Consider the following 24,030-nt stretch of genomic DNA (forward strand, 5'->3'; position numbering starts at 1 on the left):
ATGAAGCTGGGCTACGGTCCCGCACACCGTTAGGCCGTCTTCCGCTCACGCCCCAACATCGTGCAGCCCGCCTCCAGTGGTGTCGCGACAGGCGTGAATGGAGGGACGAATGGAGACGTGTCGTCTTCAGCGATGAGAGTCGCTTCTGCCTTGGTGCCAATGATGGTCGTATGCGTGTTTGGCGCCGTGCAGGTGAGCGCCACAATCAGGACTGCATACGACCGAGGCACACAGGGCCAACACCCGGCATCATGGTGTGGGGAGCGATCTCCTACACTGGCCGTACACCTCTGGTAATCGTCGAGGGGACACTGAATAGTGCACGGTACATCCAAACCGTCATCGAACCCATCGTTCTACCATTCCTAGACCGGCAAGGGAACTTGCTGTTCCAACAGGACAATGCACATCCGCATGTATCCCGTGCCACCCAACGTGCTCTAGAAGGTGTAAGTCAACTACCCTGGCCAGCAAGATCTCCGGATCTGTCCCCCATTGAGCATGTTTGGGACTGGATGAAGCGTCGTCTCACGCGGTCTGCAAGTCCAGCACGAACGCTGGTCCAACTGAGGCGCCAGGTGGAAATGGCATGGCAAGCCGTTCCACAGGACTACATCCAGCATCTCTACAATCGTCTCCATGGGAGAATAGCAGCCTGCATTGCTGCGAAAGGTGGATATACACTGTACTAGTGCCGACATTGTGCATCCTCTGTTGCCTGTGTCTATGTGCCTGTGGTTCTGTCAGTGTGATCATGTGATGTATCTGACCCCAGGAATGTGTCAATAAAGTTTCCCCTTCCTGGGACAATGAATTCACGGTGTTCTTATTTCAATTTCCAGGAGTGTATGTTGTTAGACAAATTTCGTGTGACTCCCAACCAAGGGCAAGAGCTAGATTTTACGCCTCTTCATCGGATTGTTTCGGCGCAACTGCTTATTTATTAAAGCAGCGTCTGATTTGGCTTCAAGAATCTAGGTGATCCCCGTTGTAGACCCTCTCGTACCAGAATTCCTAAGTCAACACGACAGCAGAAAGGTAAAATTCATCGCACAATGGACTCAGACTGACATGGAAGTTTCATATTCCAGTTCAGCAGTCATAATATAGGTTTTCCATGTTTTCCGTAAATAAATTGAGAGGCAAGGCCACGGCATGTATGTTTATTCTCGTTCTTGCCCAAATTGTCCAATCCAAACTTGTGATGCGTCTCTGTAGACCTCAACGATGATGACACATTATCCCGACTTTTCAAATTGAATTCTATAATCGAAGCGCAGGTGTCGCAGTCTGTCGTATATTTTAGTAAAATGTGTTGCTGAGTATTTAAATAGTCTTATGTAACTGTGTGAGCAGTTTTATTTCCTAAATCTTTGAAAGAGCGCAGAGTATTGTTACCCCAACATTCTCAATTTTTTCCTCTCGGTTCTCTATTTTGTAGTACACCTAAACTTCTTGACTAATTTTTTTTTTATTTGGATCTAAGATATAACCTCGTGGGATGGCTCTAATATAAGAGTGCTTATAATAGACACCATGACTGCTCTTGATATGAGCAGTAGATCCGTCTTGTGTACTGGAAGTAAACTATGATACGTAATTTCTGTGACACGTGTAACACACATTTTTAATCCTAATATAAGGGGCAGCCAAATGAAGAAGAGACAGGTGCATAAAAGTAAGTAAACTGCTTATTGTTTCATAAATAATCGGCATATCTGTTAATACAGTTACCCCACTATGAGACAAGGCGGTCAATGCCTTAAAGGAAAAATGATTGCGGCTACTGTACCCAGGCGTGCACGCCTTCGTCCGAAGCAAATAGACGGCCACGGATGTCTTTCTCCAGGACTCCAAAAATGTGGAAATCGCGTGGGGAGGGATCGAGACTGCAGCGGGTTGTCGGACGGCATCATTCTGTCGTAGAATAATGCACGCCCAATGCCAAGATTGTTTCGACAACGCTGCAGAAGTTTCGCTGGGAAGCACTTACACATCCGCCAGGTAATCCCGATCTGTCCTCATGCAATTTCCATAGTTTTGGGGCTCTGAATATAGAGACATTCGTGGTCGTTGGTTTGCTTAGAAAGAAGAGGTTCACGCTTGGATACGATCATTGGTCCATAGCGAACCGCAAACATTTTTCCATGAAGGCATTGACCGTCTTGTCTCACGGTGCAATAAATTTATGAACAGTTATGGTTATTACTTTTGAAGTAATGAAAAGTTAACTTTTTTTTCCTTCTGCCTCGTTTCCATTTGACTACCTCTTGTAGGTTGATGGAATCGCCACTATACTTTCTCAGCCCGAAGGCTCTCTAGCCACCTCACCTTGTCCTTGTTACCAGGCTATTCTACGAACGTGTAACGCCGAGTAGGTCATGGAGGTGATTAAAGCTGCAACGTTTCGATCAACAGGGAAAGTTGCAACTGGAACACGCTAGTTGATGCGCCAGAGGTATCTAGGTAAGTGACGAGAAACTGACGAATTATTTTGTTTCCTTCGTTCGCTACTCTGGACCACCAGGAAAAATAAATTTCTAGCATGGCTAAAAACCTGAGCCTGAATATTTTTAAATAACTATTTTGTGCATATTCTGTACCAGAACTGTGGGCAGCGATGAAACCAGTACGTTTCTAGTCACAGTATGTACAGTAAATGTGACATGATGGCTCAGTTAGAAAACTTCCAGGCCTCTACCACGCAACATAACTGAGTGGTCCAGACATGCTCATCGGATCGACTTACATCTCTAACTTACCCCTGATCTTCCCCATTAATTCCAGATTTCATAGATTTCACTCTGCTTCAAAATAACTCCTTATCGGTTAAAACCCCGAGGGGTTAGTGAAGTTGAATATTCACTTGGGGCTACGGACGTATTTAGAATAGTGGGTTGACTTCTGCGAAACTAGTAGGGAGCAGAGGTTAGCCCAGGGGCAAACTGAAGCTTTCGAGTCATTACGCGAGATGCGCTTAACTGGTTCAATCTGAAGAACAAAGATACCACTACATCGTTACTCCGCAAAGCGACTTAAAGTGTGTTGCAGAGGCTATTTGTGCTGCCAGTACCATCCCCCCCTCCACATACAGCTCGTTCTTTTCCGTGTTCTGTTCGCGAATTATATGTGGGAAGAACCGCTGTAAGTAACCTCCGTATGAGCTCTAAGCTTTCTGATTTTATCATTATTTCGCGAGACTTGTGTGGGTGGAAGTAATATGTTTGCTCGATTCTTCTTGTAACGTACGCGTACTTTCCCTGAATTTTATCACTTCTCGGTGCTGCACAACGCCTCTCTTGTAACGTCTATCGAGTTTGTTGAGCTTCCAAGTATAGCTCTCGCGCTCACTAAACGATCCCGTGACCAAATGTACCGCTCTTCCTTGGATCTTGTGTCTTCAATCTGGTAAGGATTCCACACAGACGATCAATACTCAAAAGTGTGAGTTACAAGTGTTTTGTAAACTATTCTGTAGTGGATGAAATACGTTTCCTTCAGATTCTGTCAATGAATCTCAGCCTTACATCTTCTTTCCCCACAATTTGTTTCCTGGGACGATTGGCGCAGAGTATGACGCGCCTAGGCTAAGAGAATTTTTTCTCTCGTGAAGTGATGATCATCTGTGGCACCACCGTTTTGGTTGTGCGCTAAACCGTAGATTCATTCTCGTACCACATGGACAAGGTCTCGCGCGCGCGCGCGCCCACACACACACACACACACACACACACACACACACACACACCACTGATGGCCATCTGGCATCTACTATTTGCATCGGACTGGACACCACTTGTTAGCGCAATTGAACGTGCTTTCTGGCGGAATGATAGAGTGTCAATAGAGATAAGTTTTTACAACTGGGCATATTTATTGGGCCGTTCGGTCAGTATTTCCATGCGAGATACACGTATAGACATCCACGTTCTGCGAAGCAGAAACTTCGAGGGAGCACTGAAACCAACTGTCGCTTTGTTAGGAATAGTGTACTTATCGATAGGGACCAAACGCTAGGCGTCCTTGACAAATAGTGCAGAGGATACTCGTTACAATTGTAGTTATGAGCTTCACGCCAAAAACAACCATCTGTGGATCATGTGACTCGATTGTCACGGATTTTCTGCAGTCCATAAGCAACTCACCTAATGAACGAATGCGTGACATCGTCAGGAGTGCAGTATACGATCCTTTCATTTTTCTGTGAGACAGTTGCGGGTTGTCACAGAGCGCGAAAAGCCAAGCTACATGCTATGGCACTCACTAAGATGCAGGTATGTGAACCTAGCAGATGTCTAGTGAACGTTTCTTTGCGAGGTTCTCCGTTGCTACGGCGAACGTGTTCACATGGTTTGGGGATGTTCCGCCTAGTTTGCGCTCGGACCGTAAGTCTTGGTTGACGCTAGAATAAACGCTGTTTTTATAAACATTTCATGAAATAATATACTTCTCACCGTCTCTTTGGAATTTGGCCTTTCCTTTATAACTGTGATGATGCTCGCGTCCACAAACCAACTTCATGATTCAAACTTTGATTTGTTGGCCCTCCTTGCTTAATGCCCAGACCTGAACCGAGGCAAACTTTTTTTAGTGTTACATGCTATTCCAATTCGGCCGGCCTCGTGGCCGAGCGGTTCTGGGCGCTTCTGTCCGGAACTGTGCTGCTGCTACAGTCGCAGGTTCGAATCCTGCCTCGGGTATGGATGTGTGTGATGTCCTTAGGTTTGTTGGGTTTAAGTAGTTCTAAGCCTAGGGGACTGGTGACATCAGAAGTTAAGTCCCATAGTGCTAAGAGCCATTCGAACCATTCATTCGCTATTCCAATTCGCCTCGAAGCCTGGCAATGATGGTTTACCGTACTTATCAGAACTTAATTTAAACGCTTCCCCCGAGACTAAATTCTGCAATGTTAGCAAAAAGTGGTCCTGAAAGTTATTGAGTGGAGAAACTGGAACGAACAACAACGGGAAAGAAGGAAATTTTACGTTTAACGTATCGTCAGCGTCGTGGGCATCAGAGGCTGTGCACAGTCTTGAATCGAAATGGCGTAGCTAGTAGAATAATAAAATATGTCGGTGTGTTCTCTTTCGAAATAGTAAGCCGTAAAACTGCTCAATTTATTGTGTATTTGCAAGGTCATCATGAGTTATGGGGTGGTAAATATTCGCACCAATTAATCAGGAGCCAAAATCATACATGATAGTTCTAGTGGTAAGTTTGAAAACATCTGCAGGGAATTATCAACATCGCTTTCTGTAAGCACACACATGACCTCAGCAAGAACGTGTATCCCTGAGAAAAGGTGTTCACAGCCAACTTTAGACCATGCATATAAATCTAAATTTGCAGCCAATTTAGTATCAGTCAGTTTCACGACTTTCATAAAATGTTTCTTCAAGCGCAGCCATTCAGTCTGTGCTACTTACTGAATCTAAACAAGACGTTTCGCCCATAGGTTCATTTGACACTGTGTTACCCAGACTACCATCAGTTGCTGTAGTAGTGTTTGAAACTGTAGTGATTGTAGCTACATCGTGTGCATCAGTGTCTCCTGAAATACTGAATCTTCTGCGTGCTCTTCTGTAAACTCTTGCCAGCACTCCATTACATGATCAGCCAGAACTTCATCCACCATGGTCCTGTGCCACCTCCGTGAAATTATTGTAGATCTAAAAGAAACGTCCACGAATGTTAGTATGATCGCCCCAACTAAAGAAACCATTATAAATTCGCAAATAGTATATTACCTCATCGGCCAACGTTTTCGAATTAATTTTTGAAATATTACGTGCAATGTTCATTCTTCGTTAGAAGCAGCATTTCACAGCATATAATCAGTACAGTTGGATGTAACTAGGAATTCGCTTCCATGTACGACGCTTACATACGACTTCTATATTGATTTTATGCTTTATAATGTAGAAAATGTTCCTGTAAATTACACGTACTGTCGTTTGTCAGGATAGTAAATCCACAGGCGACAAATGCCAGTTGAACTCAAAACCAGCTCTGAATACGGGTGCCTCAAAGACCTTCGATAAATATTCATATCGTTATTCACTTTTTCTGTGGTATCTGAAGCCTACCCACCTAGAAATACAAATGGCACAAGGTAGTGGTGATTACAGAGAAACAATTGTGAATATATTAATACCAGCAAAATCGATTGTCTGTTGTAAATAAAGAAACAAACAGCATTTAAGACTAGTATTATATACGTACAGGTGATCCCTCATGATGTTAAAAACTTTCAGGGATGTTGGAGATGGGTGAATGTGTCAATCTGAGGTAAGGAACCCTTGTCGGGAAACTACAGAGTCGAAATTTACAACCGAGAATCGTTCTGATGTCTCTGACAGTGGAATACATGAGCCGGGATTGTTGTACCATGATCACTGTGAAATAAATGTCTTCTGCTGCAAGCTCTTTGGTTTCCATATTTTTGGTAAAGGTAGTATAGACTAAACAAAGAAAAAAAATTACCTGTAACTATGGGCTCTAAAACTCACTTCTTATGAGCTATGAGCACTTATTCGTCTTAGCTACAGTGAAATACATCTCTTCTGCTGAACAATGGCCATAGTTTTTAAGTTATGCATTTTACAGCCCTGTTTTTCCAGACTTCCTTCCTTTTTTGGTCCATACTACCATCTCTGAAAGTTGCCTTAGCAACGGCAGTACCAGTACATATATTCTGCTGTCAGTGGTATCAGAACGACTCGGTCGATGCCGGACAGGGATACCTCATCTCATATTGATACATTTACCCCTCTCCATCATCCTTGAAAGTTTTGAATGTTATCACGGAATGGCCTTGTATTTACCAGTGACACTTCAAGGGTTCTACAACCGTGTACCGCAAGTCTCTAGAGGAACGGAAGGTTCCAAATGATTGGAAAAGAGCGCAGGTAGTCCCAGTCTACAAGAAGGGTCGTCGAGCTGATGCGCAAAACTATAGACGTATATCTCTGACGTCGATCTGTTGTAGAATTTTAGAACATGTTTTTTGCTCGCGTATCATGTCATTTCTGGAAACCCAGAATCTACTCTGTAGGAATCAACATGGATTCCGGAAACAGCGATCGTGTGAGACCCAACTCGCTTTATTTGTTCACGAGACCCAGAAAATATTAGATACAGGCTCCCAGGTAGATGCTATTTTCCTTGACGTGCGGAAGGCGTTCGATACAGTTCCGCACTGTCGCCTGATAAACAAGGTAAGAGCCTACGGAATATCAGACCAGCTGTGTGGCTGGATTGAAGAGTTTTTAGCAAACAGAACACCGCATGTTGTTCTCAATGAAGAGACGTCTACAGACGTTAAAGTAACGTCTGGCGTGCCACAGGGGAGTGTTATGGGACCATTGCTTTTCACTATATATATATATATATATATATATATATATATATATATATATATATATATATATATATATATATATGATCTAGTAGATAGTGTTGGAAATTCCATGCGGCTTTTCGCGGATGATGCTGTAGTTTACAGAGAAATTGCAGCACTAGATAATTGTAGCGAAATGCAGGAAGAACTGCAGCGGATAGGCACTTGGTGCAGGGAGTGGCAACTGACCCTTACCATAGACAAATGTAACGTATTACGAATACATAAAAAGAAGGATCCTTTATTGTATGATTATATGATAGCGGAACAAACGCTGGTAGCAGTTACTTCTGTAAAATATCTGGGAATATGCGTGCGGGACGATTTGAAGTGGAATGATCATATAAAATTGTTGTTAAGGCGGGTACCAGGTTGAGATTATTGGGAGAGTCCTTAGAAAATGTAGTCCATCAACAAAGGAGGTGGCTTACTAAACACTCGTTCGACCTATACTTGAGTATTGCTCATCAGTGTGGGATGCGTACCAGATCGGGATGACGGAGGAGATAGAGAAGATCCAAAGAAGAGCGGCGCGTTTCGTCACAGGGTTATTTGGTAAGCGTGATAGCGTTGCGAAGATGTTTAGCAAATTCAAGTGGCAGACTCTGCAAGAGAGGCGCTCTGCATCGCGGTGTAGCTTGCTGTCCAGGTTTCGAGAGGGTTCGTTTCTGGATGAGGTATCGAATATATTGCTTCCCCCTACTTATACCTCCCGAGGAGATCATGAATGTAAAATTAGAAAGATTCGAGCACGCACTGAGGCTTTCCGGCAGTCGTTCTTCCCGCGAACCATAGGCGACTGGAACAGGAGAGGGAGGTAATGACAATGGCACGTATAGTGCCCTCAGCCAAGCACCGTTGGGTGGCTTGCGGAGTATAAATGTAGAGGTAGATGTCATGGAACCGAGCGAGGTGGCGCAGTGGTTAGCACACTGGGCTCGCATGCGGAAGGACGACGGTTCAAACACGCGTCCGGCCATCCTGATTCAGATTTACAGTGATGTCCCGAAATCGTTTCAGGCGAATGCCGGGATGGTTCCTTTGAAAGGGCACGGCCGATTCCCTTCCCCATCCTCGCTAATCCGAGCTTGTGCTCCGTCTGTGACGACCTCGTTGTCGACGGGACATTAAACACCAATCTCCTGCTCCTCCGCCTCCCCCCTCCTTTTTAAACCCATGGGAATCATTCCAGTATTCACGTAACCCATTTAGGTTCAAATGGCTCTGAGCACTATGGGACTTAACTTCTAACGTCATCAGTCCCCTAGTACTTAGAACTACTTAGACCTAACTAACCGAAGGACATCACACACATCCATGCCCGAGGCAGGATTCGAACCTGCGACGGTAGCAGTCGCGCGGTTCCATACTGTAGCGCCTAGAACGCTCGGCCACCCCGGCCGACAATCCGTTTAGGGTAACCAGAGAAAATTTAAAGTTGTATGATCGTAAGGGGATTTGAAACCCGCTCGTCCCGCAAATGATTCCAGTGCCTTAGCCTCTGTGTCACCCCACTATACAAGGAAGGAACAGGAGATGACTAGATGTTTCGTCACATTGAGTAGCCAATGGACTATGTTGCTTCACGGGTCAGAGAAGGGTGAGGTCATGCATGTGAAGCACTGTGCTGTTCGAGTCAGCGTTAAGGAAAGCTCTCCCGTACAGGAAGTGAGTCTCTGTCGCTAGCCACGTTGCGCCGGGACTGTACTGGTCCGCAATGAGGTGCCGCAGACAGGAAACATGTGACAGCCGAACTGAAGCTGTCGCAGCTGCGTGTTCTCGCGTGGCGTGCGCCAGCGCTGCGTAGGAATGTAGGCCTTTGTAGCGGGCCGCCGCTGTCCGGCAAACCGGTTCGAAGAAAGTGCTGTCTCCGTGCCTTCACCTGCCGCTGCCAACTTCTCTTTATTGCGTGTCAACGCACTCCTTCCGCAGTAACCTGGTTAAAACTCACAAAGGGTTTTCTTCGTATGTGCCATCTTTTTGTATGCGGCCGAGTTCCTTCCTCAGCATCCTCTCCTCAGCTACATTTTCCTCACTTCCGACTGTACCTGTGTGAGACTAGTCCTCCATCAAGGGCGAGCAAGTCAGTCTGCATGGCACAAATGCAAAAGAAAAAGGGATGCATAAGGAAAAGACCCGCATAAATTGCGAAGCAAGAAACTTGATCCACTTGGTCGAGTCACTTTCAAATTTAGAGATCTGCATGGTTGTATTCTCACATTTTGATGTCGTTTTTGCAGTTTTGATCTTGTGTCCGACAGGCATGGCAGCTTTCATTTTAGGTGTGGTACGAGGTTCAGTAAAATATCATGTTGGAACTTTTTTTTCTTTCTCCAGAAGATAGGGAGGGCTTTCTGCGATAGTCTTATCATGAAGCCGTAAAGTTGTGTAACAAACATTTTTATTTACTCTGAGTTTCAGTTCACATTGCAGGTTGATATTAAATATCTTCACTATCAAAATGAGAACCTAACACGAGATTCATATTGTAGCAGAAAAGTATATTTAACGGATATTATTGTGACTATTATTATTACCATTACACACCTTACAGGCCTTTTAACAGACCACGCGAGGCAGTCATGACTACTTCATTCGTTCACTAAAGGCTCTCTTCCTTTCTTCAGTCCACTATAGCCTTTGGGCTTTAGGTGCTGTTTTCTGTGACGTCACCGGCAGGTGTGACCGAGCGGTTCTAGGCCTTACAGTCTGGAACCGCGCGACCGCTACGGTCGCAGGTTCGAATCCTGCCTCGGTCATGGATGTGTGTGTTGTTCTTAGGTTAGCCAGGCGTAGTTTTAAGTTCTACGGGACTGATGACCTTAGAAGTCCCATAGTGCTCAGAGCCATTTGAACCATTTTTGAACGTGCCCATTAAAATCCTTAGCCTCTGCTCCCATTGTGACGAGATCACTTTTTCACTGTTTTATGCCAGAGGCGCTGTAGTTCGATTTCAATTCCTTGTATCTGGCAAGATAAAATTGACGGAGTACATCGAAAAAGTTCAACGAAGGGCAGTTTGGTTTGTACAATGGTTTACATCAGTTTACAGCTTGAACATTTAGTTATTTTTCGACATCATTACCATTTATGTCGATGCATTTTTGTAGACGCTGTGGCAGTTGTTGTTTGCCCATGTCATACCACCTCGCTACCATGCCTCTTCTTTCAGCTCGTCATCGGAGCTAAATCGCTGGGACCACAATTAACACTGACAGGTACTTCGAGGCTCTGAAAAAACTCAAACGGGCAGTTCAGAACCGGTGAAGAGGAATGTTGAGCAAGGGCGTACACATTCTCCGTGACAACGCTCGCCCACACATCGCTCGCAAACCGTTGCTCTGCTGTAACAGTTTCAATGAAACATAATCACCCACACACCCTATGGTCTTGACTTAGCGTCCAGTGACTATCACTTGTTCTCTAGGTTAAAAGAACATTTGACCGGAAAGCGATTCAGCTCCGACGACGAGGTGAAAGAAAAGGATCATAACTTTCAGAACAGCATGGTGGCGAGCTGGTATGACATGGGCACATAAAAACTGCCACAGCGTCTACAGAAATGGTGATTGTCGAAAAATAGCTATATGTTCAAGTTGTGAACTGATGTAAACCACTGTAGAAATAAACAGGTCTATGTACTTACAAAAAAAAAAAAATAGGCCGCCTTACTTTCGGGGTTACCGTCGTATTATCGCGAAATAGGGAAGAGTGCCACGGATATCATACACGATTTTGGGGTGGCAGTTATTAAAACTAAGGCGTTTTTCGCTACGGCAGGACTTTTTCATGAAATTTTAAACACAAACTTTCTCCTCGGAGTGTGAAAATATTTTGTTTGCTCTCGCCTACATAGGGAGAAATGATCATCATAATAGAATTAATCAGAGCTCGCGCGGAAAGGGTCAAGTGTTCGTTTTTTCCCGTGCGCTCTTAGTGTGTGCAGCGCTAGAGAAATAGCTTAAAGGTGGCTCGATGAACCCTCTGCCATGCACTTAATTGTGAACTGCAGAGTAATCATGTAGATGTAGGTGTAACTCAAGATATAGTCAGTTGTTTCATTAGCTTCTTTGCAGAGTCTACACTTTGGGTTATTCGCTGATTTCTTGATTCTGGGTTTTATGACATCAGTTCTGATGGCTTGTTCCTGTGCAGCAAAAATCAGTTCTTCACTTTCCTTCTTTTGGGTGCTGTTGGTCAGTCAAGACCACATCTTTTATCTATTTTGCCTTCATTCTTTAAGAACTGCCTGTCCAACACTTAATGACATAGGCTGACAGCCGGGCGTTGGAGTACAGCTTTCCGGTATTTATTATTATTATTATTATTATTATTATTATTACTATTATTATTATACAGGGTGGTCACAAACAGCCTATGTTGCAGGGTAGGCTGTGCTGAGGAATAACGTTATGAAAAAAAAAGATACGTTGCGCCGTTTCTGAGTTAATCTGCGTTTAAGTTAACAAACCAGGCCTTTGCGTGCGCAAATTCAAGCGGCTGCGGTTCCTGTTGCGGTTGAAACTGATTGTCATTGACACGGCATGATACTAATCACCAGCTCCTGGCGGCTACGATCATTTGACGAACGCTGTTCTTAAGCCGTGTTTCAAGGCTGTGAGTGATACACAATTCCGGAGACACGGTGGACTTTCTGCTTTGCTACATCAGCAAATCGGCCATCATTCATGGGTTGGTCGTGGGCAAGTCCAAAAACTGTAGCTCCTTCCTCCCATTTGTGGCGTCTCCACGTCCACCCATTTTATTTATTTATTTATTTATTTATTTATTTATTTATTTATTGCTTATTTAACCTGAACAGGTTAGGGCCTTATCCCCTCTCTTACATCTGACCAGGAACAACACATACCAAAGATTTCACAGAAAAGTGGGGCTAGTAATAGTCGTAGTAATATGAACAATGATAATAGTAATAGTTGACACTAATAATACTAACAATAGTGAATGGCATAAGGAATTATATAAATTACTTCTTGTACATTTGAGTCTATAATTAGAGTTATCAGGAGTGAAAAGAGTATAGATGAAGTAGAAGATTGAAATGACAATGGCAGTGAAAGATAGAAAAGAAAATACAAACTCTGCTTAACAAGATGGGAGGGGGGGGGGGGGGGAGGGGAGAGGAGTTGTGAGGTAGAGGGAATTTGCGAGACAAATCTGCGGAGCTGAGTATGGGATAGATGGCTATTGCGATAGGTGGGTCATTAGCTGTCTTTTGAAGCTTGGAAGGGATTTGGTTTCTCTGATATTTTTTGGAAGATTGTTCCAGAATGGGGTTCCTACTACAGAGAATGGTTTAGAGAATATGGCATTGTCATGTGCTGCGCAGAGAGGATTTTACTGTGTTTAGAGCGGGTGTTTCTGCCTTGCTGTTCAGATAGTGGTGTAAAAGTTGACGATGAATAAAAGGGAGTGCAGTGATTGAGAAGGTAGAGCAAGCATAGGGTATGAATGTGCGTACGCATATTGGCACGTAGCCATGATGATTGTTTGTAGGCAGGAGTGATATGGTCGAAAAAAGTGAATGTCACAAATGTGTCTCGCACAAGTATTTATCGCCAGTTCCAACCTGCGTGAGGTTTCGTACGAAAGTCCGTGGAGAATAGCATCACCGTAGTCGAGTATAGGATGTGTTAGCGACTCTACAAGCTTCTTTTTAAGCTCAAAAGCAATTACTTTTTTGATATTCCTGTAGTGAGTGAAGTGACGCTGACGCCTTCTTAAAGATTGCAATTGTGTGTTCAGTCCAGTCTACGTGATGGTCTAGTATTATTCCCATGTTTTTTTTGCAGAAGAAGAAAAGATTATTTCTGTGCCGTTTAGGATTAATGGTGGAAGAGATTCTCTGTATTGAGGGATATTGTATTGTATTGAACTGGAGACCTAGGAACGACGGAGAGCCTTCGTTGCCGCTGCAGCCCTCAGTGGTTCACAACCCCACAACAGGCTACAGCATTCCACTCACCCCATCGCCACCCCACACCGAACCCAGGGTTATTGTGCGAGTCGGCCCCCACACACACCCCGTCCCCTGCTCCCCCCTCCAGGGAACGTCTCACACCAGACGAGTGTAAACCCCAAATGTTTGCGTGGTAGAGTATTTATGGTCTACGCGTACGTGGAGACAGTGTTTCCGCAGCAATCGCCGACGTTGTCTGAGGCGGAATAAGGGGAACCAGCCCGCATTCGCCTAGGCAGATGGGAAACCTCCTTACACCCATCCACAGACTGGCCGGAACACCGGACCTCGACACTAATCCGTTGGGCGAATTCGTACAAGGGACCGGCACGCCTTCCCGCCCGGAAAGCAGTGCGTTAGACTGCACTGCTAATCAGGCGGGCATTGAGGGGTAATGAGTCGTTTATGAGCGACTAAGACTGCTTGTGTTTCAGATGGAGTAAGTTTCAAACCTAATTTCTGCGCTCAGTCTGACAAAGCAAGTAAATCAGCATTTACATGACGGATGACTGTACACAAGTTCGTTGTCCGCAGCTTGTAGTCTCGCGGTCGCGTTCTCGCTTCCCGAGCACAGGGTCCCGGGTTCAATTCCCGGCGGCGTCAGGGATTTGCACCTGCCTCGAGATGACTGGGTGCTTGTGTTGTCTTCATTATTTCATAATCATTGATGAAAGTGGCGAGATTGTGCTGAGCAAAGTTTGGGAATATGTACGGGTGCTGAAAACTGTGCAGTTGAGCGCCTCACAAACTCACCACCACCACCACCACCACCACAAGAGTGTTGGGTTTGCACTTAGAGATTCCAGTGGGAGAGAACAGTCGAGGCGTCATTAACATATAATGAGAATAGTAGCGGGCCCAATACTTACACTTGGGGGACTCCTGATACTACATTCCACCATTGTGATCGTTTTGTTCCAATCGTTACACATTACTGGTGCGATTTGAGGTATGAATGGAACCATTCTAAAGCACTTGAGTTTAGCAATTTTAATATCAGAGTCCACAGTGTCGAATGCTTTGCTGAAGTCTAATAAGCACGTAATAGTCGCCTGCTGTTTGTCCGTGGCTTGTTTTAAATCATTAGTCGTTTTTGTAAGAGCAGTTGTGCTGCGATTTTGCCGGAAACTAGACTGGTATTCATCTAAAAGGTTATGAGATGTTATATAATAGGTGAGCTGTCCGTGAACTATATATTCTAAAGCCTGGGATCGTGCTCGTGGAATTCAAATGGGTCTGTAGTCGGAGGGTTGTGTGCCAGATTGCTTCTTTGCTCAAAGTCTGATGAGAAGGTGTAAGAGACCAAACAATTGTTAAAAATGTACGTTATTGTGGGCGGCAGTGGATTTACGAGAAAATTGATCATTTGCATATTGGCGTGTCCTGCAGCTGCGGAACTAATTCGCGCAATTGACTTCATGACCGTGTTAGGGCTAACAGTCTGCAGAGAAAATTTCTCGTATCCACTAACCACTGATATAGTAAGAGAATCGATGGTTTATGCACTTGTGTGTTGGTCAAGTATAGGTGTCTGGGTTGCGCTGAATCCAATCATTCCACTTCACTTCTATGGCTCGCGTCAGCGGAAGACTGTCACATGACCCTCTGCACAATCTACATCGCTCCAAAGCGACCAGTGCGCTCTTGTAAGGGGGAGACTAATATTTTGTCCTTGAGCTACTTTTCTGGCCTTGGTAAGCTGCTTAGCTGTTGAACCTGTAAACGTGAAACCCCTGGCGCAGAGATTAGCACTTTGGACTCGCATTCGGTAGGAGCCAGGATAAATCCCTGTCTGGCTACCCTTATTTTTCCTTGGTTTTCGTAAAACGCTGAATGTAAGAGTCGGAATGCTTCCTGTCAAAGGAGTGGCCGATTTGCTGTCCCTTGCTTTTCCTAACAGATGCTGTGCTGTTGTCTGTAATGACCTAGTAGTCGATGAGACGTTGAACACAAAACTTCCTTTCCGTTTGAAATTATCGTGGAACGTAATTGAACATTTGTCAGTTTAATGAGTGCAGAATACTGGTTAGTACGTACACGGTGTTAATACTGTGCAATGCCGTCTTGTTCTCAGCGTTTAACACGGGTGCAATTTTGTTACGACAGAGTGGTCAAAATGGGTGGTACTGAAGGTGACGCGGGGAAGTAAGTTAGTGTACGGGCTGTCATATCGGTGTACCCGTGTGGCAGACATGACCGAGAAGGAATTCATGTCGGAATTGCGAACGAGAGGCGATCGCTAAAAAATTCTGTGTTATATGGTAAAAACTCCTGCAGGGCCACAATGCTAAGTCAGCAGCCGGGTGATTACTCGGGAAGGAGTCGTATTACATGGATATTTGTACTAGAGTTGTGCGAAATAGACGACAGTTAGTCCTGCACTTACAGTTGTCAGAGATGAGTGAATGAAGAGAGACCAGCAGAGCGTAAAGAACTGCAAATGTGCAATGTAATCAGATGAATCATATTTCTGTCAGTACGTGAATGGTGTGCGATGCCGCGTGCATCGTAGACAGTAAACCTTCCAAGAAACTGCATGCGACGTGTGGTGAAGCTGGAGGGCTTGTCAGATATTTTAATTACGCTGAAACGCTTGCTCTGCGTAAGGTAAAGACATGTGCCTTGGGGATAAAACCGCTACCTCAAGATGATGGATAACTAGGCTTAACTTCTGCCTCCTCACCTTAAAGGAGACATTGCCAGCCCTGCCTTCAAAGATACCATTATCGCATTCACTGCTCTAACATCGTATCTGTATGACGCATGGTACGTCTTGGAGCAATTGCGGGTCTTGATTGAGCATTAAAGCTCTCGGATTTGAACTCCAATGAAAGTCTCTGCGACCGCTTGTAACAATGCGTCAAACGTCAAGAGTGGCTGCTAATGTGGACAACTTAATCAAAGTTGTTGTGGTAGAAATGTCAGGACTTTGTCTTCTTCTACCAGAACATTATGCAAATCGCAGCTGTTACAAAATCTGTTGCACAGTTTTAGATCTGAATAATTTTCATCCGATAGCAAACGGCCTTGCCACTGTGGTAACACCAGTTCCAGTCAGATCACCGAAGTTAAGCACTGAAGCGCTTGGCTATCACATAGATGAGTGACTCTCCGGGTCTTCCGAGCGCTGTTGGCAAGCGGTGTGCACTCAGCCCTTGTGAGGATAATTGAGGAGCTACTTGACTGAGAAGTAGCGGCTCCGGTTACGAAAACTGACAACGGCTGGCAGGGCGGAGTGCTGCCAGTGACGTCTAACCTCTGAGGATGACACGGCGGTCGGTCGGTATCGTTGGGCTCTGAGGCCTGTTCGGAAGGAATTTATTTTTTTGTCCGATGAACTTGTTTTTGTTACGGATAACCCTCGTGCAGCCATTGTTACGTAGAGGTGCTATAGTTGTAAATGTTTTCTGTACGTTCAGCGATGCTAATATTAAGATTTAGAAGACGCTCGTAGAAGTGAGTGTGCGGAAAACCCAACCTCAGGGCACAGTGAGTAGACTAGAAAGCAAATTTTTGGCTGAAAATGCACTCTTTCGTAGCTTGGTAGTATTTCTAAAAGTAAAACTCACTGAGATGTTCCAGCGTATCTCGTGTCTTGTCGATTCAGCAGGATTTTTTAAAGATCGATTAAGATCAATTACTGTCCCCAGCTTAAGTAAACTCGAGATAATACAGTGTTGATAAGAGTAATTTTTGCCATCTCTCATACTTTAAACCATATTTGCCCAGTTCTTACGTTGCTCTCTGTAGCCACATGAGTATTATAGGATAGAGATGACGGAAATTAACAGGTCATTGTAACTGGTGATCTGTTGCCTGCTGGATGCTACAAACGCACTGCAAGTGTTGCGTATGATTCGCACACTTTCGTGCTTATACAGCTGGCTTTGTGAAACATGCGAATCAATGAAAATGTGCAAGTATGACTAATTATAGCCACCACAAACATGGAAGATACTTAATACTATTCAGTATGGATATAGCAGTACACCGTAACTGTATACCAAATGAAATATACCTACGAATAGTTTCAACCTGTCGGTTATGAAATACCCCTTTACTTTCATCAGCTAGTTATCGAGTAGTTGTTTGATTTTGTATCTTTTTGTCATAATGAAGCAACCTCCAGTACCTAGTATCATGCCCTTAGAATTAACAAATCAACCCCCACTCTGTAATGAATGGAACTCCCATGTATAAAACACATTCAAACGTCTGGTTACTTTACAAATGAACTTAGGTTACACGGCAATTCAGTCAGATCTAAAGGCCGTAAATTCAACTAAATACCTAGGAATTACAGTTACGAATAACTGAAATTGGGAAGAACACACAGATGATGTAGGGAAGGCAAACCAAAGACTGCGTTTTGCTGGCAGAATACTTAGAAAATGTAACAGCTCTACTAAAGAGACTGCTTACACAACGTTTGTCCGTCATCTTTTTGAGTACTGTTGTGCGTTCTGGGACCCTTACTAGATAGGATTAACAGAGTAGATCAAGAAATTTCAAAGAAGAGCAGCACGTTTTGTACTATTCAGAAATACGAGAGAGTGTGTCACTGTCATGATGCAGGATTTGAGGTGGATATCATTAAAACAAATACGTTTTTCGTTGCGGCGAAAACTTTCTCCTCAGAATGCGGAAATATTTTGTTGACGCTGACCTACATAGGTAGAAACCATCATCCTATAAAAATAGGGGGAATCAGGTCGCACGGAAAGATATAGGTGTTTGTTTTTCCGCGCTTTGTCGGAATAATAGAGAATTATTGTGAAGGTGGTCCGATTAACCTCCTGCCAGGCACTTAAGCGTGATTTGCAGAGTATCCATGTAGATGAATGTGTTAAATATTTGACGTTAATCATGTAAGTGAGAAAAAGCTTAGAAAACGATTGAAATTAAGCTTAAAGTTAGCGGGAATCGCCAGGTGCTCTCATTATAAAACATTGGATGAATATAGTCTGAGTAATTTTCGCTCCATTTTAAAGCAAAAGCTGGTTTCCCACGAATCTAAATGTTTATGACTTCATTTTTCCTGAACTTCATTTTTCCTGAACTTTGTGTCGTACAAATATATACTAAGGGTGTTGGGGAGACACGAGAAGTAGCGCAGTCCTTGTCGTAATGCGGAAAAGGAGCGATTTATCTGACGTCCGAAAGGGCATGATCATCGGCTTTCGGGTCAAGGGTAGAAGTATTTCCAAAACTGCTAAGTTTATAAACTGAACGCTTGCCGCCTTAGCTAAAGGATACCGTACAAGGCAAAATGGCGCTATCCAAACCAGTGCCGAGGCAACTGTGTTATACCACGGGCCACAGATAAGGGTGAACGGCGGGTGCGGAGATGTGTACGGGCGAATAGACGTGCAACAGCTGAGTAACTGAGCGCCCACATGAACCGAGGGGCTACCATCAGTTTCTCCTCAACGACCGTTCAGCGAACGTTGCTGCGTGTCCGCCTCCGCAGAAGGCACCTGGTTCGTGCACCCGTGCAGTTGTTCACCGGCGACGAAGGCTGGGGTTTGCACACTAGTACCATAACTGGACTTTCACCGAGTGGCGAAGGTGGCGCCTTCAAATGAATCATATTTTATGCTTTATGGGACAAATGGCCGTCGGCGCGTGAGGGATGAAACGTCTGAAAGCAACCCCCCTGCAACAATCACCGGGAGGCCAGAGGCATTCCCTGTGTGATCTCGTTATTCTGAAAGGCACAGTGGATCAACTCAGCAAGACACAATACATAAACAAAAGTGCATCTGTCCCTGGGAACCATGTCCGCTTCTATACGCAGGTTGTTTTTCACCGGCACAATGACATCTACCAGCAGTACAGTGCAATGTGAGTCACAGCTTGCAGCGTACGTCCGTGGAACCAAGAGCACCAGGATGAGTTTACCGTAACCGCCTTGCTACCACACTCCCAGGATTTAAACCTATTGCAGAATGTGTGGGACCAACTCGATCGGGCTTTTCGCGCAATGGATCCTCAAACGAGAAACCTAGCGCAGCTGGCCACGGAACTGGATTCGGCATGGCTCCTCATCCCTGTCTGTAGTTCCAGAACCTCACCGCCTTTCTTCCTGCACATCTCGTAATGGTTTGCGCTGCAAAAGGTGGCTATTCAGGCTTCTGACAGGTGGTCACATTAATGTGACTGGACAGTGTAGGTCTGTAATACGAGGGTGAGTCAAATGAAAACATTAAATTTTTTAAAAAATATTATTTGTTGCGCAGAAGTGATACAAAGCTGTATAAACATAATCTCCCCCACGCTCAATGCAAGTTCAAAATGGTTCAAATAGCTCTGGGCACTATGGGACTCAACTTCTGAGGTCATCAGTCCCCTAGAACTACTTAAACCTAACTAACCTAAGGACATCACACACATCCATGGCCGAGGCAGGATTCGAACCTGCGACCGTAGCGGTCGCGCGGTCCCAGACTGTAGCACCTATAACAGCTCAGCCACTCCGGCCGGCTCAATGCAAGTCCTCCAGCGCTTACAAAGTGCATAAATTCCTATAGAAAAAAATTCTTTTGGTAGTCCGCGCAACCACTCATGCACCGTGTGGCGTACCCCTTCATCAGAACGGAACTTCTTTCCCCCCATTGCGTTTTTGTGTGGTCCAAACATACGGGAAGCACTTGGGGGCAAGGTCTGGTGAGTATGGTGGATGAAGAAGACCCTCAAAATGCAGATCTGTGATTGATTCAACTGTTGTGCGGGCAGTGTGGTTCCTTGCATTGTGATGTTGCAAAAGGAAGCCTGCTGACAGCAATCCACGTCGCTTTGATTGGATTGCAGGCAGCAGATGATTTTTAGGAGATCTGTGTATGATGCACTTGCGACAGTGGTCCCTCTGGGCATGTAATGCTCCAAAATGACACCTTTTTCGTCCCAAAAGAGTGTCAGCATAACCTTCCCTGCTGATGGTTCTGTTAGAAACTTCTTTGATCTTGGTGATGAGGAATGGCGCCATTGCTTGCTCGATCTCTTCGTTTCCGGTTGGTGGAAGTGAACCCAGGTTTCGTCCCCAGTAACGATTCTTGCAAGGAAGCCGTCACCTCGTTCAAAGCGCAGTAGTAGTTCTCCACAAGCATCAACACGTCTTTCTCTCATTTCAGGAGTCAGCTGCCGTGGCACCCATCTTGTAGGCACCTTGTGAAACTGGAGCACATCACGCACAATGTGGTGCGCTGACCCATGACTAATCTGTAAACATGCTGCAATGTCATTCAGTGTCACTCGGCGGTTTTCCTTCACTATGGCTTCAACTGGTACAATGTTCTGTGGAGTCACAACTCGTTGTGCCTGACCTGGACGAGGAGCATCTTCCACTGAAGTCATACCATTTGCGAACTTCCTACTCCATTCGTAGACTTGGTGCTGTGCATCGCCGTACTGAACCTGAATTCGGCGATGAATTTAAATAGATTTCGCACCTTCACTACGCAAAAATCAAATAGCAGAATGCTGTTATTCCCTGGTGCAAGTCGCAAGTGGGGCGGCCACCTTTATATTGATACTGCGACGGTGTGTGTGCATCTGCACTATGCTGCCACCTACAGGTCATTCTGCACGCTGTTTGTAGTACGCTTACCAACTTACAGGATAACGGCGCGAAATTTCGATTTGTTGTTAGAAATTTGTTTCCATTTGACTCGCCCTCGTATGAGTACGTAATACGTCGACCTCACGCAGATATAAAGTCAATATTATTTTAAAACTATGTCGTATTGATATTCTGCGGCTATATATACGCCTCAAAATCAAAATGAATAAGCGTTAGCAAGTGAAGAATTATTAGGAAACGATGTTAATGATTTTCGATTATAATTAAATCATGCTAATTACGTTGAAGAATAGCGCATCTCCTGCAGATGTAATAAACTTTGTCAGCTTTAAAATGCAAAGAAAATAACGCACTATAGCGACGTTAATAATTGCGTAGCGCTACGCTACTTCTTCAGTAACACACACTTTCGTTTCAATCATTTGCATTGCATTTGTGTATCGAAACATTAAAAATATTCAAGCCAAAGGTATCTCTGGCGTAGGTTAGAAACCGCTCAGTTTGACACAATGAACACATCATATTACTGGTGTCAAAACAGTGTTTTCACAAGCTTCTTATTCATTCTACTGTATAGTACGCGCGCTCGTGCGTAATAAGCGGATGCAGCAGGGCGGAGCGAGTCGCAACCGATGCAAGCGAAACTTTCAAAGCTGTACTTGCAGAAGGTCATAACTGCGTATTATCAGAATATGGGCCAAAATTTTCTCGCGAGATGGATTTGCTGGGGCTGTATCTGGCAAGTGTGCTTTTTTTCTCCTTAACATATGAGGTCAAGCTAGTGATGTTTCCTTGTCAGAGAAATATTAACCTTGCTTGTTACTTTCTCGAGATTATTTTTGAAGAATTTGTGGCCTTTGGAGTTTAGTCGGTGCGAGATGTTCTCAAACTCATGAGAAGTATGCGGTGCATGTTGGAGCACCTTTACATGTAACTGCCCGTAGTATGCCAAATACTAATGCTGGCAACTGTCAACTAACTGTTTGTTTTTCTGTCTAATTGAGGTACCATTGGAGGTATCGGCGGACAGCAGTTGCCTTTGTGCAACAGTAACAGAAAGGAATTTGAAGAGCTCATGTTTTATCTTTTACTTGTTATTTAGGCTTTACGCCCAGCCCACATTTATTTCTAGATATCCTTGAAGAACATGTGGTTTTTGCAACACTTCGAAGTCCCAAGAACCTACCTCCAAACGGTTCCAGCTTTAAAAGGTTATTGTAATCAAAATCGGACACGTGAAACCGAGTACAGTTAAAACAGTATACTAGCATTCAGGAGAATTTCCATTGGTCCTTTCTAATGTAGGTTTCCTTGAGCCACATCAGACATATGCGTGGCTGATTCCTTCAACGAGACCATGACTGATTCCTCCCCACCCATTGTCCAGTACGAGCCTGTTCTGACGTGAAGTTATTCTCTAACTTCGCTGAGTTATGAAAGTAATGCACTCAAATGCGGTGTGTTAAGTAAGCGCTCCGTGACATGGCTGGCAGGCGGGGGTGTGATGCAATCGGCTGACCAGCTGGCTGCAGGACCCACCAACTTCTGCTGCAGATTCGAAAGCGCGACCGAAATGAAAAATCGATGAAGACGAATGTTAGAAAGCTACCTCTCACTTCTTGCGGGGCTCAATCTCTCCGCCGCCTCCACAAAGCTGCAGTCTTGTGTTGAGTTCGTGATAAGGTTGTGCCGTTACCTCTGCCTGGGATCAATAAAAATAGTATAAAACTACATTCAGTATAGCATGCCGCAGATGCGCCTTGTGGAATGAAACATGAACGAATTTGGTGACTGCGGTCAAGTCCAGGTCTCTGCCTCCGAATTGTTCTTGTGCTGCCAGTTTCTTTTGTAACTATGTGCAATGTAAATATTGATAAATTAAAACATGTCTTCGTAACTCAGTGTTTATTTTGTAAATAACTCGCAAAAAATGTTCATGACTGACATCATACATGTTTATACACTGTTGCCAACCGAGATTTGGTTGGTATTAATAAAAGTATCGCAAGTCCATATGACCCACCACATCATCATCTCACTCTCAAGTGACGCTTGCCGTCTACGCAAAATGTATTTAAAGACATCCCTCTCCCCAACAGTTTAAGGGATTTGATGACACAAAACGAAGCACAAAAGTGTGTGTAATAATAGAATTAAGCTGTCTGAAGGCTCTCTATATTTTAATTTATTTTAGTATTAACTTGAGCGTTTTACTGTAGTATATTAAATATATATGAATGTATATTAATATGGCAGGAACCATACGTGAGTCCACTGTTATTTCCACGAAACTCTCCGCTTTCTTTGCAGAATAAAATAAGAGAATTTTTTTTTTCGAAATTTGAAACTATTGCTGAATTATGTATAAAATATTTCATCTTAAAAGAATTTTGTACGATTTCAAAACTGATGTTAGATTTCTCGAGTCTGTAGTATTTCTGAAGTTACGGAGAATGTAATATAATTGTTTTTTTAGTATTCTTAATTTAACTGATGCATTAGGCTGACAGTTGTATACGTAAAAATCGTCCAGCATCTGCCGAATAACTGTTACTTTTCGAAAAGTCTTTCAATCGAATCCGAATATGTGATACCATTTTGGAATTAGCCAAATAGTTGGTCCTCCATGAAATCTACTATCATATTATGGTCTTTAGTTGTTATTGACCCTAAATTCGTGATAGCAAAATGTGGCGAAAGGTATTAAAATGGTTTCAACATTCGGAATTCGGTTTTCCTACAGGAATTGTAAAATGCAATTTCGAGAGGATTGTACAGTGTCAGTTGAATCTGTAATCAATCAGTGCAGTTTTCATTAATGTCTTCTGTATACGCAAAAAACGAATTCACTTTTGTCAACCTTGATTAGGGTCAGTGCGTGTTGTCAGGTGTCACGATAAATTTTGCTTCGATAAACATACATGACATTATATCACAAGAAACATTGGAAGTTTTAGGACACACGATCTTGCCCGGTTGCGGTTATTAAGTCCGTGACAATGAATTCTAGTAGTGCTTTCCTCCTATAGTACATATACTGTTGCAGAACTGAACTCTACACCACTAGATAAA

General features: G+C 44.0%; 1 protein-coding gene across 1 annotated transcript in view; it reads left to right on the forward strand.

Annotated features, from left to right (window-relative positions):
* Positions 1-24,030, forward strand: part of LOC126298758 (protein FAM107B) — a 198,252-nt gene that overhangs the window by 56,575 nt on the left and 117,647 nt on the right. The window contains exon 2 of the mRNA XM_049990205.1: positions 2,349-2,466. Coding sequence (XP_049846162.1) covers positions 2,448-2,466 — 19 coding nt within the window. The 5' untranslated portion in view covers positions 2,349-2,447. The remainder of the gene's footprint in view (positions 1-2,348; positions 2,467-24,030) is intronic.

This window comes from Schistocerca gregaria, chromosome X, assembly GCF_023897955.1.
Source record: "Schistocerca gregaria isolate iqSchGreg1 chromosome X, iqSchGreg1.2, whole genome shotgun sequence".
Taxonomy (NCBI): domain Eukaryota; kingdom Metazoa; phylum Arthropoda; class Insecta; order Orthoptera; family Acrididae; genus Schistocerca; species Schistocerca gregaria.